Source organism: Suncus etruscus, chromosome 9, assembly GCF_024139225.1.
Source record: "Suncus etruscus isolate mSunEtr1 chromosome 9, mSunEtr1.pri.cur, whole genome shotgun sequence".
NCBI lineage: Eukaryota > Metazoa > Chordata > Mammalia > Eulipotyphla > Soricidae > Suncus > Suncus etruscus.
In genome coordinates, this window is record NC_064856.1 from 30,091,853 (window position 1) to 30,108,151 (window position 16,299).

A 16,299-nucleotide genomic window follows, 5' to 3' on the forward strand; every position below is an offset into this window, starting at 1 on the left:
ACTACCATAAATGAAGAAAAGCCTTGTGGCTCACAGCTAGGTAACAAACTTAATAACTGATTACACAGTATCTTCTCCTTTTTTTTTTCCAACCATAAAGTATGTGCTACAGGGTTATCCAGTAATTCTAAACTTTGGTAAGTTAATGACTCAAGTGGGGCTGAGGTCATCTGCAAAATAAAATCAGCAGTAAAAAGTCTAGAATACAAATACCACCTGCTCCATAGCTAGACACAGGAGACAGGGCAACAGGCAAATAAATACCAGACTACAGCTAACCAACAGATCTTAAACTCCTTTATTTTTTTTTGGGGGGGGGGGGGGCCAAGGTTTGGGCCACACCTGGCAGTGCTCTGGAGTATTCCTGGCTCTGTGCTCAGAAATCACCCCTGGCAGGCTCTGGGGACCATGTGGGATGCCGGGAATCGAACCCTAGTCCGTCCTGGGTCAGCCTCGTGCAAGGCAAATGCTTTACCGCTATGCTATCTCTCTGGCCCCTTAAACTCCTTTTACTTTTCCTTTACTTTTCCTTCCTACAAAGGGCAAGAGGTAGTATAGCAGGGAGGGTGCTTGACCTGCATGAAACTAACCTGGGTTTGATCCCCTGCTTCCTCTATGATTCCCCATGCATTGCCAGGAGTGATTCCTGAATACAGAACCCCAATCACCACAGGTGTAGCCCAAAAACCTAAATAAACAAACCCAGTGCAAAGGATGGCATAGTTTTCTTTGGCTACCATTTAGAGCTGGGGATTGAAAAACAATTATATAGCAGGTATAGCATCTGCCTTACACACTACCGACGTGAGTTCAGTTCCCAGCACCCCCTAGGGTCGTCCCCTCCCCCCCAGCACTATCAGGAGTCATTCTTGAATGCAGAGCCAGGATCACTACTCAGTACTGTTCAAGAAAAGAGAGAAACTAAAGGGGAGAGGGGAAATGCCAATAACTTCTTCTGCACCCACACCCCATCTGTTGGCTCCTAACTACACTTTATCTTGACCAAAGTAAGCTTTCAATTTTTCTCTTCGAGGCCCTCCACAGCATTATATTCTTTCCTTTTAGTTATGTTAACATTTAACTTACTTTAGCTGATTGGATGTGCCCATTTTTTTCCCCACAACCTGAAAACTGAGCGATCCAGGGAACAAGACAGCTAGTAACTGCCTTGGAATTGCTACTCTTCTAGAGAATTCCAAAGACGCTGGCAACAAAGAGATGCTGCCCATCTCGAGGGTCTGGTTAAGACCTGCTCCAACTAGCATTTAAAGTCCAAGGGGGAATCTACTCTGCATGGAAACAGTGGCCTAGTGGCTAGTTGGAAGTGGCTGGAATGGTAGCTAGCACTGAATGAATGGCAGCTCCCCAGTTCTGCTCAAGGCAGGCTTAATTTCACTGCTCAGACATTTCCACTCCAAGGACAGGGCCTGGGGGCCGGAGAGATAGCACATTGGCGTATGCCTCACAAGCAGCCGGGCCTGGTCTCCAGTATAGAACTCAGCAGTGAAGATATAAAACATTGAATTTTATCAAATATGGTGCTGTTGGGGCCGGAGAGATAGCATGGAGGTAAGGCATTTGCCTTTCATGCAGAAGGTCATCAGTTCGAATCCTGGCATCCCATATAGTCCCCTGTGCCTGCCAGGGGTGATTTCTGAGCATAGAGCCAGGAGTCACCCCTGAGCACTTGCCAGGTGTGACACAAAAACAAAAACAAAAAAAAGGTGCTGTCAGTTTTACAACTTCAACCTGCTTTCCAAATAGGGTTTCTTTCTGTTTGTTTGTTTACAGGTCATGCCCAGAGAGAGCATTTTCATGTGAAAGACAATACACAGGGTTGGGATATAGTTAAGTGGCAGAGTACTTACTTGTCTGAGGTTCTGGGCTCCATCCCAGGCACTGTACACACACACACACACACATGCATGCATGCATGCACGCACGCACGCACATACACACCATATATCTCATATTTATTTTTCACATTCAATTATAATGAGCTAAAATTTTCCTGTGGCTTTTTAAAAAGTTGCATTTGACTATATAAAACATCTTTCTAAAATCTTAGGTCTAATACTTATCCCGACCATGAATGAAGCATAGCTTCATATGTACAAGCATGTTACTAAAATAAGATACAGACCTAGAGGGGGCTGGTGGACAGACAGTACATTGGTAGGGCTCTTGCCTTGCATATTGCCAATCCATTTGACCCCGACACCATCTCTATGGTCTTCCAAGCCCCACCAGGAGTCAGCCCTGAGCAGTACCAGGTGTGGTCCAAAAATCAAAATAATTAAATTGAATTTTAAAAGATAGAGTCCTAGTTTTTTAAACAGTTTTCTTCTTTTTTTTTTCTTGTAAAATAAAAGATAAAAAAAATGAAGTGACTTGCTAAAGTCATCTATCAAGTCAGATCTGGGGCTAGAATCACTAATTCCTTAAACTTTTTAGGAACTAAGCAGACCAAAAAAGAAAAGGCTAGGCTGGAGAACTAGTACAGTGGGTAGGATGCTTGCAAACCTGGGTTAGATCCCTGGCACCTACTATAGTCCCCTGAGCCCTCCAAAAGTGATCCTTGAGCACAAAGAAAGCCCTGAGCACTGCCACAAAGTGTGGCCCAAAATTGAAAAGAAAATTGTTGCCCATTTCCTTCCGTCAATGATGTAAGGACCAAAGAAAAATTAATTTAAGGATTGGAGATAACATAGGAGGTAATACGAAGGAAGGAAGGAAGGAAGGAAGGAAGGAAGGAAGGAAGGAAGGAAGGAAGGAAGGAAGGAAGGAAGGAAGGAAGGAAGGAAGGAGGGAGGGAGGGAGGGAGGGAGGGAGGGAGGGAGGGAAGGAGGGAGGGAGGGAGGGAGGGAGGGAGGGAGGGAGGGAGGGAGGGAGGGAGGAAGGAAGGAAGGAAGGAAGGAAGGAAGGAAGGAAGGAAGGAAGGAAGGAAGGAAGGAAGGAAGGAGGGAGGGAGGGAGGGAGGGAGGGAGGGAGGGAGGGAGGGAGGGAGGGAGGGAGGGAGGGAGGGAGGGAGGACACTCGCCTTGTAGATAGCCAACCAAACCAGGTTCAATCCCCAGCACCCTATAGGCCCCCCAAGAACCACTAGGAATAATTCCTAATGTAGTTAGGAGTAACCCTTGAGCACTGTTGGGTGTGGTAAAATAAGCAAGTAAACTAATTAATTAATTAAAAGCAAGCAAGAGGCAAGCAAGAGAGAAAGAGTAAACAAAATTCCATCACTGTATAACCCACTTTAACCAATCTGTATTGGTCTCTCAAAAAGTAACTGAACAATCGGCCAAGGTCAGTGACCTCCAGACAAAGGATCAACAGAACCATAAACTTAGGAAGTTCTTCATGCTCAGCACTTTAGGCCCTGATTAAAAATACATAGTAAAGATCTTGCATATAGTTGACTCAAGTTCAATCCCTGGCACTGCAGATAGGTTCCCAAACCCTGCCAGGAGTGATCCCTGAGTGCAGAGGCAGGATTAATGCCTGAACATAACATTCCTAGGTGTGTCCCCAAAAGACATCAGCACTTCATATACAGTACATCTATAAATAATTCCACCTGTTATCGTTCTTCAAAAGGACCCAATCAGACTGGAATAAAGATGTATGCTGAGCTCTGAGATTCTTTTAAGTTAAAGAATCATAAATAAGTTCAAAGTTTTCTTCAGAATGCTAAAAGGAATAGGATGACTCAAAGATAAAGGTGGAAACTGAATCATGGTTCCATAAATTAAGATTAAATAAAGAGGAGAGGAGGAAGGGAGGATAAGATAAGAGGCGAAGGTGCACCCTTGCCCCTTTCCACCTCTTTCTGACCCATCCTTTTTAAGTCTTTTAAGCTGCTGGTCTTTCTGGGGCTAGAGTGTGGTACACTGGGTAAGGTATTTGTCTCGCATGTGGAAAACCAGGTTTCGACCTCCAGCATCCCATATGATCCCATAAGCACCGCCAAGTGTGATCCCTGAGTGCAGAGCTCTAAGTAATCCCTGAGCATCACCAAATGTGACCCAAAATCAAAAATAATAAAACACTCCAGAATTAGCTACATAAAAAACATAATGTCCGGGCCCGGAGAGATAGCACAGCATCGTTTGCCTTGCAAGCAGATGATCCAGGACCAAAGGTGGTTGGTTCGAATCCTGGTGTCCCATATGGTCCCCTGTGCCTGCCAGGAGCTATTTCTGAGCAGACAGCCAGGAGTCACCCCTGAGCAATGCCGGGTGTGGCCAAAAAACAAAAAAACAAACAAACAAAAAAAAAACCATAATGTCCAAAAAAGCCTTATTTAAAAGACTGGAAAGGAGGCCAGAGCAATAGCACAGCAGGTAAGGAGTTTACTTTTACACAGCTGATTAGGGTTCAATCCCCTGCATACTGTATGGTTTCCTGAGCCTGCCAGGAGAGATTTCTGAGCGCAGAGCCAGGAGTAACCCGAGAAGCTGGAGTAATAGCACAGCAGCATGTGGCTGACCCAGGTTCAATTCCTGGCATCCTATATGGTCCCCCAGCCTGCCAGAAACTATTTCTAAGTGCAGAGCCAGGAGTAACTCCTGAACAGCTCCAAGTGTAGTCCCAACGGCCCCTAAAAAAAAAGAAAAGAAAAGAAAAGAAAAGAAAGAAAAAAACGAGCAAAGAGTAACCCCTGAGCACCACTGGGTGTAGCCCAAAAACTAAAATCAAACAAACTAAAATCAAACCTGGGTGATGGTAACTCAGGTCATACATCAGACTTCACAAGTCTAAGTTTGATGCCAGGCACCACCTGGCACCCTCACAGCACTAGCAAAATTGGTCACAAAGCACAAGGTTGGGACACCCTCAGACCCACCCTAGGACTAGGAGTGTCTTTGAAACACAAGCATTCACATACACCCAGGAAGTATGACCCATAGAATAATAGTAATTACAAAATTAGAACTGGATTAGAAAGAGGAAATTAAAATAGTTAAGAGCCATTCAAGCTTGTCACAAACCCAAGTTTACATTAATGTCACATTTAGGGATTTTTCCTTACATTCCATTTTCTAGATCAAACAGTCCCCACACTCCCATTTGGGAAGACTCCAGTCCAGGAAGCATCATTCTCTTTGCCCCCAGAATCTGGGGCACCAAATACATAGAGGAGCTGGCATGAGCTTTCCAAAATACAAAGTTAATGGCTAGGTTGAAATTGTGCCTGAACTATATTATACATGAACAACGCTGCAACATTTATAACAGGAGTGTTCTCTGAACTTTACTCTCTTCGGATCAGTTATGACACACCCTTGGCAAAATCATTTCTATCTAGTACCTGAGTACAAAGTGGCTAATGGGTATATAAAGCAAATCAAAAGCAAGGCTACAAAAAAAAAAATTAAACCTGGAAGGAAACACAAGGGTGACACTTCCCACTGTGCCAGAAGACAGAGTGTCATTGTTCAGAAATGATGTAGGTTAAACTCTCACACTGCTGATAACAAGTGTTTCTGACCTACAGAAACAAGGGAATTTCACATGGTTTGAACCTAATAATAGTTTATAATAAGCTCACTTGAGTTCATTTCCCAAAGCACATAAAACCTTGTATTTGGAGGAGGGGAGGGAGAAGGGCAGAGAAATAGAGCAGGGGAGATGTTTGTCTTGTTCACAGTCCACCATGGTTTGATCCTCTGCACACCAATAGGGTCCTACTCCCCATCCCCCAGGTCAGGCAGGAATAATCCTTGAGCATAGCCAGTAGTAATTGAGAAATGCCCTGGAGGATGCAAAAAAAAAAAAAACCTTGTATTTCTCCAAATTGTTTAGCATTCTGTAAAGATCTGCATCCAACTGTCCAAAGCCAGTAGTTTGAGAAAAAAAAAGTTCATTAGCAAGTAGATAGGGTAAATAGAACCACCAACAGCTTAAGGTAAGCAAGTTTGTCTGGGCCTCTCAAACAATGAAAACCTGAAGTAGACTTGTCTTTCAGGAGACCTAGATTAAGGGAAATATCTAAGTGCTCTATACCTTTTTGGTTGTAACAGGAAAGTAGGGCACCACAGATGGCTAGGACATTACACTGACTGGGACTCCACAGATCCAAAATGTTGGGAATTTTTTGTCTGTTTGTTTGTTTTGTTTTTGGGTCACACCCAACAGCGCTCAGGAGCTCCTGGCAGCCTCAGAGACCATATGGGAGGCCGGGATTTGAACCACTGACCTTGTGCATGAAAGGCAAACACTTTACCTCCATGCTATCTCTCTGGCCCCAATGTTGCGAAATTTTAAGTTTAATTAAATTCACTTCTGTTGGGTCATGTGGCTGCTAATCTTTCTCATCGCTCCAGTGGTTTTTCCATTTTGATATGACTGTCTTATCAAAATCCATCTCAAAAATGAAGTTTCAGGGGCTGGAGTGGTAGCATAGCGGTAGAGAGTTTGCCTTGCATGCTGTCGACCCAGGACAGACCCAAGTTCGATCCCCGACAACCCAAATGGTTCCTTGAGTCTTCCAGGAGCGATTTCTGAGTGCAGAGCCAGGAGTAACCCCTGAGCGCCACCAAGTGTAGCCCAAAAACTAGAAGAAGAAAAAAAAAAAAAGGAAGAGGAAGTTTTACTTCCAAAAAGGTAGTTAATGGCCCTGACTTCTGTGGGTTCAGATCCATCATTTTATGTTCACTTTTCTTATATGCTGAGGAAATCTTTTTCAATTAATCCCCCTAACAATTCACCTGCTCTTATTTTCTCACAACCCCCAAGCCCTTTACCATCAGCCATAACGCCAGAGCCAATCCATCGGCACCAATCCAACAGAACCATCTCTTCCTCAAAGGATGCTCTTTCTGAGATTCTATACTTAGGAGCTATGGATTCTACGAGTTCCATCCTCCCAGGACCTAGTTTACAGTACAGATAGTCAAGATGATCAACAAAGTAAAAGGCATCCAGAGGGGAAAAAAAAAAAAGATAATCTCCTTCACAGTCTGGAAAACTCTCTTTGGCTGGTTTGATATTGAGTGGCCAATGAGAAATGGCACTCATTGAGTGTTATGACCATCTCAGTCAAACCATCAGCCCTTCCTAGGACGGTCCCAGGATTTCCATAGCAAAGTCCTCTTGCCTATCATGAATGGACACTTCGCATCTCCCACCCTTCCATGCAGGTTTCCTCCAGATCTCCGGGCTGGTGCCCAGTACCAGGCACCTGTATCCCTGTCCTCTCCCTCCTGTCAAGTTCTAGGTAAGGAAGCACTGTTTTTGAAACACCCCGTTTGCAGCATGAGCTGCAGCTTCGGGTCCAGGAAAAAGAGTCGCCAGCAAGCCTAAATAAAACTCAGCGTGAAGACCATTTCACAGAACAGCAAAGCGGAGGCCCGGGCACTTCCCAAGGTCAAAAAAGGCAGCGCCTGACCTCCGAGTCCTCCAACCTCGCGCCTTCCAGCAGCGTTTCCGCGGATGCTTCTGCTTCTGGCCCTGCTCGGAGGCCTGTGCGCAGTGGCATGCCTGGTGTGCTCCCCCGCTGCTCCCGGTGGCCGCGGCTGGGGCAGGGCCAGAGCCAGAGCCGCCACCCCAGACCACCACCCGCGTCCCCTCGCCCCCCAAGACCCTCACCTTCCTCGGGAGCCCACTCCCACGTCCTTTCGGGGCCCTGGGCAGCACCCCATAGAGACTGCGGGGTGTCCCCTCCGAAGGCCACGCAGAAGCAGAAACCCCGCCGCGCCCCCGTGCCCAGCGTCCCTCCGGAGGAGCGGAGCGAAGGGGGACAAGGGTGTGTCCTTGGGGTGCGGAGGCGGCGCGGAAAGCTCAGGAGTGGGGGATTCACAGTGTCTGCGAGGGCCCGGCGGGGTGGAAAGGAAAGTGCGGGGAAGAAAGGGGAGAGGGGAGCGGGGGGCGGGGAGCCGAGGGGTCCCCCGGGCGAGAGGGAGATGGAGGGAAGACAAGGAGACCTCCAAGCCTACCACCACCGCTGGCACCCCTCTGCGCCGGGCCCGGCGAGGGGGCGAGAAGCGGGATCCCGGCTAGAGGGAGGCGACCCCGGGGCACTCGGGCCGGGCAGGGGCTGCGGCGAGGGATGCCCGGGCGGGAAAGGGGTCCGCCGAGGCCAGGAGGGCGGGGCGGGCGCGAAGGCATCTCGGGGGGCGCGTGCGGCGGGCCCCCGCCTCCCCTGCAGCCCCGGGCCGCGCTCGGGGCCCCCCAGCCCACCCGCAGCCAGCCCCGCCGGCCCTACCTATGCCCGGCGCCACATAGACGAAGTAGAGCAGCGAGGACGACAGCGAGAAGAAGAAGAGCGCGGCGAGCAGCGAGCGGCGCGGCAGCCGCAGCAGCCCCCGGCCGAGGCGCATGCTGCAGCCGGGCGCCCGCGCCGGGCCGGGGCCGAACCGAGCCGAGCCGAGCCGAGCCGGGCCGGGCCTGCTCCCGCCGCGCCGCGTTCGCCGCCTCCCGCCGCCCGCTGTCCGGGCCTGGGCCTCCGCCGCCCGCGCCTCCCGGGCCTCCCGGCCGCACGCTCGCGCTCCCAGCCCCGGCCGCCGCGGGCCCGGCCACAGGAAGCGGGATGGAGCGCAGCGGCCCCGGGCGAGGAGCGCGGCGGGGCGGGCCGGGGGCGGGCCGGGGCGGGGCCTGCCCGCCGGGCACCGGCGCCCGGGAGCCGCGCGCGCCTCCCACCCACCCGCCCCGCGGGACCCCCGCGCGACCCCCGCCCCGGCCACCGCCCCGCTGTCGGGGCGCGTCGCTCGCTTGCTCGCCCACTGCGGCGGGAGACGGGCGCGCGGTGCAGGGGTGAGGGGAGACTCCGAAGGCTCCTTTCATTCATTCATTCATTCATTCACTCATTCATTCACTCACTCACGCATTCATTCATTCACTCGTTCATTCCCTCACTCATTCACTCATTCATTCTTTCACACATGTATTCACTCATTCACTCCTCACTCATTTTTCACTTACTCATTCACTCATTCTTTCACTCATTCATTCACTCATTCTTTCACTCATTCATTCACTCTTTCATTCATTCATTCACTCATTCACTCACTCATTTTGGGGAGGAGCTGCGCTCAGGGGTTACTCCTGGCGGAGGATGATGCTACAAAATTCCAAGTCGCTGAACAAATCTTGGTCTTGGAACTTAAACGAACCAGTCCCTAATACTCAGTACTGGTAAGTGTTCTCAAGACGAACCTGCCTGAGGACTGTTGAAATCAGGCCAACTTGGTGCTTTCCTGAAAGTCCCTAAGCAGAGGATCTGAGTTGCGATAGGAAAAGGTGAGTTGAGGAGCAGATGCAGCGCCCGGGAGACAGGGTGAGGCGGGGAGGCTTATACAGCAAAAAAAAGATTAGCAAAGAATTTTTTTTTGGGGGGGGCCACACCCGGCGGTGCTCAGGGGTTACTCCTGGATGTCTGCTCAGAAATAGCTCCTGGCAGGCACGGGGGACCATATGGGACACCGGGATTTGAACCAACCACCTTTGGTCCTGGATCCGCTGCTTGCGAGGCAAACGCCGCTGTGCTATCTCTCCGGGCCCAGCAAAGAATTTGATTCAGATATGGATTCGAGCTTTGACGTGGTGTCAGCTGATTAAGTGATCTTGTACTGACCACTTCCTCACTTGAACTTGCTTCCCTGTGTTTCTTCATACTTACTCCACATCTCTCCAAGGAGAGAAAGGACAGCCTTGAGGCCCAGTACCTGAATTTACCAATGTGCTGGGAACATCTGACAAGGTTTTACTCTCTACCCTAGATTTAGCAATTACCGTTTTCTGGGAAGTGGGAGTCTCTGAGAGAGATCAGCAGGCTGAGTATGCGGGCTTTGCATGCATGCAGGAGGTCGGTTATATCCCCAGAGTACTGTTAGTATCGCTCAAAACCCATACACAAAATATGTTGAGGTCCAATGATGTGGTTAAGTGGTAAAGCACAAGCCTAATATGTGTGAGGCCCTACATTTCTGTCCCTGGCACCCCAAGGGAACAACTGAAGGGCTGGGGTCATACCTGGTGGTGTTGGAGACTCAACTCCTGACTCTGAGTTCAGAAATTACTCCTGGCTATGCTTGAGGACCTTATGGGATGCTGGGGATCAAACCTATGTCAGGCACATGCAAGGCAAATGCACTCCTTGCTGTACTATCACTCTGAGCCCAATAATAAGCATATTAAGGGCGGGGGTGGGGGTGGGGGGGACCAGAACCAGAACATGAGCTCAGATGTGATTCAATGTCCATTATGGAGAGATAAATTGATAGATAGGTAGGTAGGTAGGTAGTAGGTAGGTAGGTAGCTAGCTAGCTAGCTAAATAGTAGAGCACTTTCTTGTGTGAATCCCCAGCACTGCAAAATAAATATCTAAATGAAAAAGAAATGTCTCTTCTTTAAAAATCAGCATTAAGGGGCCGGGTGGTGGCATTAGAGGTAAGGTGCCTGCCTTGCCTGCGCTAGCCCAGGACGGACCGCGGTTTGATTCCCCGGTGTCCCATATGGTCGCCCAAGCCAGGAGCGACTTCTGAGCGCATAGCCAGGAGTAACCCCTGAGCGTCACCGGGTGTGGCCCAAAAACAAAAAAACAAACAAAAAAAAAAATCAGCATTAAGGGCACAGCAGTAGGGCATTTGCCTTGCATGCAGCCAACCCTGGAGGGACTTGGGTTCAATCCCATTATCCCATATGGTTTCCTGAGCCTGACTGGAGCAATTTATGAATACAGAGCTGGGAGTAACTCGACAGTACCACTGCGTATGCCCCCCCCCCAAAAAAAAAGAAGTCAGCATTAAGGAAAAAAATAGTCCACTCAGTAGAAAATAAAAATACCGGTGTATCTCTGACAAAACAAAAAAAGAAACTCATGGGGGCCACACCCAGCAGTGCTCAGGAGTTACTCCTGACTCTTGAATTACTCCAGGTGGAATTCAGGTTATCATATGTGGTGCTGGGAATTGGTTGGCAAACAATTTGGTTATGTGCAAGGAAACCACCCTACCCTCTGTACAGTCTACAGATGCACACTTTTTTTTAATTACAATTACAGCAGTTGGACTGGAAGAGATGGCTGACTAGACTGGAGGGAGTGCTTTGCCTGTGGGAGCGCTGGGTTTGATTCCCAGCACCACATGGTCTCCTAGGAACCACTGAGAGTGACCCCTTGAGCCGAGAGTAAACCCCAATTACCTCCAGGTTTGTCCCCCAAAGAAGTAAAAATTATAGCATAGATTTATGACAAGAACAACAACCCAGTGAGGAGGAAACAAATAACAACAAAAAAAAAAAAAAACTAGTGAAAGATTTAGTAACATTTTTGCTTTTGTCTTTGGGAAATTTTTTTGGTGGGGGCACACCCTGCAGTGCTCAGGGGTTACTTCAGACTCTGATCTCAGGGGTCATTACTGGCAGCCTTGGGGGGATCCTATAGGGTGCCTGCTGGGTCACTTATAAATGTCCTACCCACTGTGCTATTGTTCCAGCCCCTTTCTTTTGTCTTTGGACCACACCCAGAAATGATGTGCTTTCCAACAGAGTGTTGGTGGGGAGGGGATTGTCCTTGACCCAGCTCTGTGGACCCTGCTATCCTGGGATCCACCCAGACCTTTGGCAAGCAATTCAAGTACTCTAGCCCTCGGGGAATTTCTATCAAAAGAGAAAGCCAAATGGTCAATAGACATATGAAAAGGTGACTGCATTTAAGTTATCTGGAAAATGCAAATTGGGCCACATCTCAATACCATCTATGGGCATTGTTCTGAACAATGGGAGAGCCTTCCTCTGTAACGAAATGTCTCTTTGAATGGCCCAGTTGAGAGGTGAGTCCACCCTGAACCTGAAAGAGGTTGAAACTAGAGCTTAGAGACTGCTGTTCCAGGATGGAAGAAAAGTCAAACTCCTCTGAATAAATGTATCTCTGAGCTGAGTCTGGCTACATTCTTTTGTTTTTGTTTGTTTGTTTGTTTGTTTGTTTGTTTGTTTTTGGGTCACACCCCACAGTGCTCAGGAGTTACTCCTGGCTCTGTGCTCAGACGTTGCTCCTGGTAGGCACGGAATCATATGGGATGCCGGATTCCAACCACCATTTGTCCTGGATCAGCTGTGCTCAAGGCAAACGCCTTCCACAGTGCTATCTCTCTGGCCTCTGGCTACATTCTTTTGGAACCCTCTTTCTTGTTTTTTTTTTGTTTTGTTTTGTTTTGTTTTTTTTGGTTTTTGGGCCACACCCGGCGGTGCTCAGGGGTTACTCCTGGCTGTCTGGCACAGGAACCATATGGGACACCGGGATTCGAACCAACCACCTTCGGTTCTGGATCGGCTGCTTGCAAGGCAAACGCCGCTGTGCTATCTCTCCGGGCCCTGGAACCCTCTGTCTACCATAGATAGGATCCGCCCCTCTGGGAATCTGCTCCTGATGAACCCAAATAGGTGAAGACTGCCCTGCTCAAGGAAAAAGAGATGGCAAGGTCTTCGCACCTCTGAACTATCTCTGCTCAGTGTCCCATCTGAAATGATAAGGAATTGAAAAAGATGTGTCTGTACAATGAATGGCACCCAGACTTCATACAAGCAAAGAATATACACTACACTCTAACTTAAGGTTAAGGTTAAAAGCCTTAACCCTGCCCTGACCTTACTGGTTGTTGGTTTTTTGGGACTGGGACTCCAACTGGAGTTGGGAATTGGATGCTTTCTGTTGTTTTGGTTTGGAAGCCACACCCATCAATGCTCAGAGGTTACTAGAGTGACTGCCTGATGCAAGACAACCAATCCACTGAACTCTTTCTTCTGCCCTCATTGTTTTACTTAGTGAAGAATGAAAGAAAACAACGTTGAATTTCCTATCTTGGACTGAAGCAATTCCTCAGTCCTAGTACAGCAGGCAGGGTGCTTGCCTTGTATAAGGCAGACTAGGTTTGATTCCTCGAGGAAGTGAGTCCTAAGCACAGAGCCAGGAGTAAGCCATTAGCAGCACCTAGCTTTTTTGTTTTTGTTTTTGTTTTTTTTTTTTTAAAAAAAAAAACTCCTTTTGTCAAGTTCTCTCTCCACACACCCTTTCATCTCCAGATTAGATTTCCACGGACTCTAACACTCATTTGTTCCATTGTTATTCAATACCTTAGACTGTTTTCTGATCTCTGCCCAAAAGGGAAAAAATCCCACTGGGAGAATTTCCTACTTGCTTCCTACCATCGTAGAATATTCTATACCTTATTTCTCTTTTTGGGGGGTCCACCCCAGCAGTACTCAGGGTTTACTCCTGGCTCTGAGTGCAGTGATCTCGCTACTGGTAAAGCTCAGGAGCCATGTGTGGTGCAGGGGATCAACATAAGACTATCTGTGTTTCTGGTCCACTTAGCTTTCTTGTTCCATAAAGCACTTTTTGTGCACTACGTAAGACTCCCCACATATGAGCTGAGAGGCCAAGGTGAGATAACACCACAATATGGAGTTTGTGTTTGATGTGCAACAGATCCAGGTCTACTTCCTGATACCACCTGGGGACACTATGACAAGGTGGGGTGAGTGGGAGCACAACACCCAGCACGGAGTCAGAAGTAACCCAAGGCACTGTAAGTATGGCCAGAAATAAAATGAAGGATGGAACATGCACACATGTGTTGGTCTTTGTATTTTGTGTTTCTGTGTCACATATTCACTCCTGGAGGTCAGATTTGGTTTCTTCTTTATCCTGGCTACAGCAAGTGCTCAATAATTACTGGGGTAGGGACTACTACTGAGCTAAAAGCAGTTGTGCACAAGCACAGGTTAGGCTGGCCAAATGCAGTGATGGCTCAGTACAGCTAACTTCTGGTCTGGTGTTGGAACCCACCGGAAAGTGAGTAACTGGTACAATGCAGTGAGATTCCAGTGGCAGGCAGTCGTGATGGGGAGAGATGGTCCACATGGTCTTGTAAGATTCCAGACAGTTGGGTTCAAGAGATAGTACAGCAGGAAAGGGGTTTGCCTGGGATCAAACTGGGATTCCGACCATTACCATTTTTATTTTTATCAATTAAAAATACACAGATTAGGGCCCGGAGAGATAGCACAGTGGCGTTTGCCTTGCAAACAGCCGATCCAGGACCAAAGGTGGTTGGTTCGAATCCCGGTGTCCCATATCGTCCCCTGTGCCTGCCAGGAGGTATTTCTGAGCAGACAGCCAGGAGTAACCCCTGAGCATCACCGGGTGTGGCACAAAAACAAAAATACAGATTAGGGCCAGAGTGATAGTACAGCTGGTAAAATGTTTTCCTTGCATTCAGCTGACCTGGGTTCAATTCCTGGCATCCTATATGGCCCTTTAGCCCATCAGGACTGATTCCCAAGCACCACCAGGTGTGCCCCCAAAAACAAACAACAAAAGACAGCGATAGCACAGCAGGTAGGATGTTTGCCTTGACACAGTGGACTAGGGTTTGATCCACAGCATCTTATATGATCTCCTAAGCCTGCTAGGAATGATTTCTGAGTGCAGAGGCAGGAGTAATGGCTTAGTGTTGCCACAAAACAAACAAACAAACAAACACAAAAAAGATACTTAGATCAAACTATTCTTTTCCTTTTTTTGGTTTTTGGTTTTTGGGCCACACCCGGCGATGCTCAGGGGTTACTCCTGGATGTCTGCTCAGAAATAGCTCCTGGCAGGCACAGGGGACCATATGGGACACCGAGATTTGAACCAACCACCTTTGGTCCTGGATCGGCTGCTTGCAAGGCAAACGCTGCTGTGCTGTCTCTCCGGGCCCAGATCAAACTATTCTTAATTTATAAAACTAAAAGAAAAAGGGCCAGAACAATAGCTCAGCGGTAAAACATTTGCCTTACATACAGCCAACACAGGACGGATGGTGGTTTGAATCCCGGCATCCCATATGGTCCCCAAGCCTGCCAGGAGCAACTTCTGAGCACTGCTGAATGTGACCCGAAACCCTGAAAGAAAAAAAATGCATAAATCCCATTTAATGAAATTAACCATTTCTCTATTTTTCCCCCTTAAGTTCTCATTTATTATAGTCACTAAATATATTCTAAATCCTGTCAGGCAGACACAATGTGAATAAATCATTTGATCTCATGAAAAAATAAAATAAAATAAAATTGTAATGAAAAAGAAAGATTCTGGATTCCTCGAAGGGAACCGAGACAGACTTGCTCAGGGGTTGTGAAGAGCAAAGTCACTGGTCCATAACAGAAAATGAAAATGGAGCAAGGAAGGTTCTGGTGGGGCCAGTTAGAAAGATCTGGTGACCATTCAGACCTGCCTCTCCCATGCCCTGATGCAGTCAGTACCATTGGCAAACCAGTCTGCTCTGGGAGTTTCATGGTCTCATCTGTCCTCAGGGGTCAAACTATGATTTGCACCCCTACCTGGAGACACAGAGCAAGATTCAGCTACTGGGAGCCTCACTCTAACATTCTTGTGGGGCGGAGGAGCCAGTGAAGATGCTCCAGAAGAAATGGCTTGGAGAAGTACAGAGCTATGTACGTTTCTGTGCAGTTGGCTTTGCCCATGACTGCTTTCAGGGAAGGGTCCACAGGATCTGTGCTATAGAAGGTCGTAGGCCCTTGCCCTGAGTCAGCCATAGGCACAAGTGTGAGAGCCCACCTAGAATTCTGGCATCTGATGTACAGATTGTGACCTTCATCCTACCTAACATGTCGCTTTCAGAGCCGAGAAGAGCCGAGAAGCGGCAGGCATGCACTCTGCTGCTCCATTACATCCAAAGTAAGAAGGAATCACCCCCAAATCTAGTCAGTTATGGATGTGTAGAGGGACATGGAATCCTGTTGCTGCTTCTCTGCTGAGGGGCTGTTTGTGACTACAACATGATTTGGATTTGTCCTCACATGTCACCAACATAGTACTGCAACCTGCTTTCTCACAACATAATTTGCATGAGGTAGATGGAGAATGATGCACAGAGTAATAATTCTTTGGTTTTCATGACAGAAGTCCAACTACAAACATGCTTGTAATCATGGTGCTTAAATATTTATAATAAAAAATAAAGTTTAAAAACATAAATAAAAATAGAATTATTTAGAAATATTGAAAAACAATTCTTTGGTTTTCACTGCTCTGTGGTATTGCAAACCAAGTGATGCCATGTGAGTATGTGTGCGTGTTTATTTGAGGAACCCCACTTTTTTTTTTGCTTTTGGGTCACATCCAGTGGCGCTCACTGGTTACTCCTGGCTCTTTACTCAGAAATCACTCTTGGCAGGCACAGGGGACCATATGGGATGCCGGGATTTGAACCACCATCTGTCCCGGATTGGCTGCATGCAAGGTGAAAGCCCTGCTGCTGTGCTATCTCTCCAGCCCCTGAGGAACCCCACTTTTGA

At 47.9% G+C, this 16,299-nt stretch overlaps 1 protein-coding gene across 1 annotated transcript in view; it reads right to left on the reverse strand.

The window, feature by feature from the left end:
* The window catches only part of B4GALT5 (beta-1,4-galactosyltransferase 5), a 68,523-nt gene extending 60,205 nt beyond the window's left edge, over positions 1-8,318 (reverse strand). The window contains exon 1 of the mRNA XM_049781344.1: positions 8,204-8,318. Coding sequence (XP_049637301.1) covers positions 8,204-8,318 — 115 coding nt within the window. The remainder of the gene's footprint in view (positions 1-8,203) is intronic.
* Positions 8,319-16,299: the final 7,981 nt, after the last annotated feature.